This window comes from Anopheles aquasalis, chromosome 2 (genome assembly GCF_943734665.1).
Source record: "Anopheles aquasalis chromosome 2, idAnoAquaMG_Q_19, whole genome shotgun sequence".
Taxonomy (NCBI): Eukaryota; Metazoa; Arthropoda; class Insecta; order Diptera; family Culicidae; genus Anopheles; species Anopheles aquasalis.
The window spans coordinates 82898147-82900477 of record NC_064877.1 but is presented as its reverse complement, the minus strand read 5'-3'; the positions used below and the strand labels follow the sequence as shown (position 1 = coordinate 82900477).

At 51.3% G+C, this 2331-nt stretch overlaps 1 protein-coding gene across 2 annotated transcripts in view; it reads right to left on the bottom strand.

The window, feature by feature from the left end:
• Positions 1–1441: 1441 nt before the first annotated feature.
• LOC126572424 (ATP-binding cassette sub-family C member Sur) overlaps positions 1442–2331 on the bottom strand; it is a 40491-nt gene continuing 39601 nt past the window's right edge. For both annotated transcript variants that reach the window (XM_050231734.1, XM_050231735.1), the window contains exons 23-25: positions 2283–2331; positions 1825–2021; positions 1442–1732 (exon numbers count right to left, since the gene is read on the bottom strand). The exon at positions 2283–2331 is cut by the window's right edge and continues 243 nt beyond it. In XM_050231734.1, coding sequence (XP_050087691.1) covers positions 1541–1732; positions 1825–2021; positions 2283–2331 — 438 coding nt within the window. In that variant the 3' untranslated portion in view covers positions 1442–1540. The remainder of the gene's footprint in view (positions 1733–1824; positions 2022–2282) is intronic.

Sequence of the window (2331 nt, the reverse complement as noted above, 5' to 3'; positions counted from 1 at the left end):
CAAGGTCGTCGAAGCACTCGGATGCGGGTAGTGCCTGCAATACCACTACTGGCTGGCTGGCTGGCTGGCTAGCTGGCAGAGCGATGGCATGACTGCAGCAAACCGACGGAGTCCCTGAGAAGGACAGGTCCATGCGGAGCATGGAAATGGTGTCATTACCATGCATAAATATGATTATGAAACCCACGGTAGCTTACGCCACTGTGGCAGCGAGACCTAGGAGATACCAGGACACCGGGGCCCGCCAGGGCGTTAAGACAAAAGCCACACAACCATCGTCAGTACTTTCCCGGTTTCCGCCTTTCCCACCACCTCCATTTGCATGACCAGAGAGTGCCCAAGATCGAATTAAGCTGCGAAGAGAGACGCGGTTTCTGTGGGAAAGCAGTTGGTCCCAGAATTGCTCACTGCTCAAGCGCTGGTCCGGTGCTCGATGATGGTGGTGAAAACGACAGTTCTGCCGCATTACTGTCACGAGCGGGTGATGGAGGATTTTTTTTAAATTGCCTTCAGCAGCACAGAACTCAGGAGCGTTGCAAACTGTTACATTGTAGCCTCCTCCTGCTTTTCGTCGAAAACACATCAATCGGCTCTTCGCCATGGCAAAACTTTGTAACAAAACTACTCGAAATGGCTCCAACCATGAACCATCATAACACGCTCAGCTTAACACGTTGGCAAATTAATTCAAAACCTGCACGACGGGCGTAATCCATTATTAAAACCAACAACCAGCTTCCACACACGAGCTTCTGGGGCGGTACTAAAACGTATTCCGGCGCTCAACTACTTCCGGCGAGTAGGAGCACCACAGAAAAAAAAACACAAAAAAGAATAGTGAAGCCCACACGATTCACTGCCGGTTCATGCATGTGTTCATAATTCATGACCACCCAAAACCAGCCAGCCAACCAGCCAGCTGCAGAGCCAGCCGGTAATCTGTGCCGGAAAAATCCAGCCCCATCAACGCTGAGGTCTCCTTGTAGTTGAGGGATAAAGGATAAGGAGAAACCCTTGGTGTTCATGGGCGAATGGACTTCCGGTGCTGGGCTGAGTAGTACCCATGGAAGATTTTGCCTGGAGGGCTCATATGGTTTTTGGAAGTAGTTGGATTGAATATTTTATCCCCAGTGCATCGCTAACCGGTATGCACGGATTGCATCGCAACTAAGATGGAGTTAGAGCTCCATCACAAAGCGGTGCGGGATGTGGGAAACTTTTCATCATTTCGAAATCGATTGCAAGTTTTTCCGACGAATCATGCAGCACATTCAGTGAGACAGTGGAACCGGATAGATAGATGCAAACGATTGCCGGAACAGATCCTTGAGTCGTAGCATTCCGAAGCTTCTTTAAAGATACATTTGCGTCACCTTCGCTCAAGCACAGATTGTTCACCATTCGGTTGCAAAAGAAATGTAGGTCAAGAGAATTGGTGCATAGGTCCAGGTCGTTGATTTCTATTTCATTCCGTGGTCATCGTATCGGATTGCTTCTCAGCTGACCGCTCAGGGCTAGTGCCGAATGAAGGAACCACAACTTAGCCATCATCGGCCTCCTTTATCGAGTGTTGATGGGCACGATCGTCCGGTGTGTTGGAAGCCATCTGCAGCATGGCACCGAACTTGCTGCCGGCGGTGGAAGCCAGCACCCGGGGACAGCCATCCTCCACGATGCGACCCTGCTCGAGCACCAGCACCCGATCGTGGTCGAATAGCGAGTGCAACCGATGCTATCAATCGATCAAAGAAGAGAGTGGGAAAGAAGAAGTGAAACATTAATTGCAATTAAAGAGTCCAAGGTTTCGCTCGCCGGAATGCTTACCGCTATCGTGATGACGGTGCGACCCTTGAACGCCTTCTTGGCCGCCCTCAGCACCAACTGCTCGGTGTCGGTGTCGAGCGAAGAGGTGGCCTCATCCAGCACCAGGCAGACGGAACCGCGCAGTATGGCCCGCGCCAGGCAGAACAGTTGCCGCTGGCCACTGCTGAAGTAGTGCTTCTCCTCGGAGATGTTCGTATCTGTTGCCGGGAACCGCCACGGATTGCATGCAAAAACAAGGAATGGAATTAATTGCCACCGGATTGGCCGTTTGCCGTGCAGCTTATTTATCAGACAGCAGGCACTACGATGCTTCGGTGCATCCCTTTGCCCATGGCGCTACTTGCGATTCATGAATATCCTCTTCTTATCTCATTCGCGTTGCAAGTTGCGTTCCAATCGAACCCAGCGAGTGCCCAGCAAAGCCAATCCAATAAATACGAAGGAAAGTATGCGCTCACCCAAACCGTTCGGTAGCAGCTTCACGATGCTCTTCAGCTGCGCTAGCTC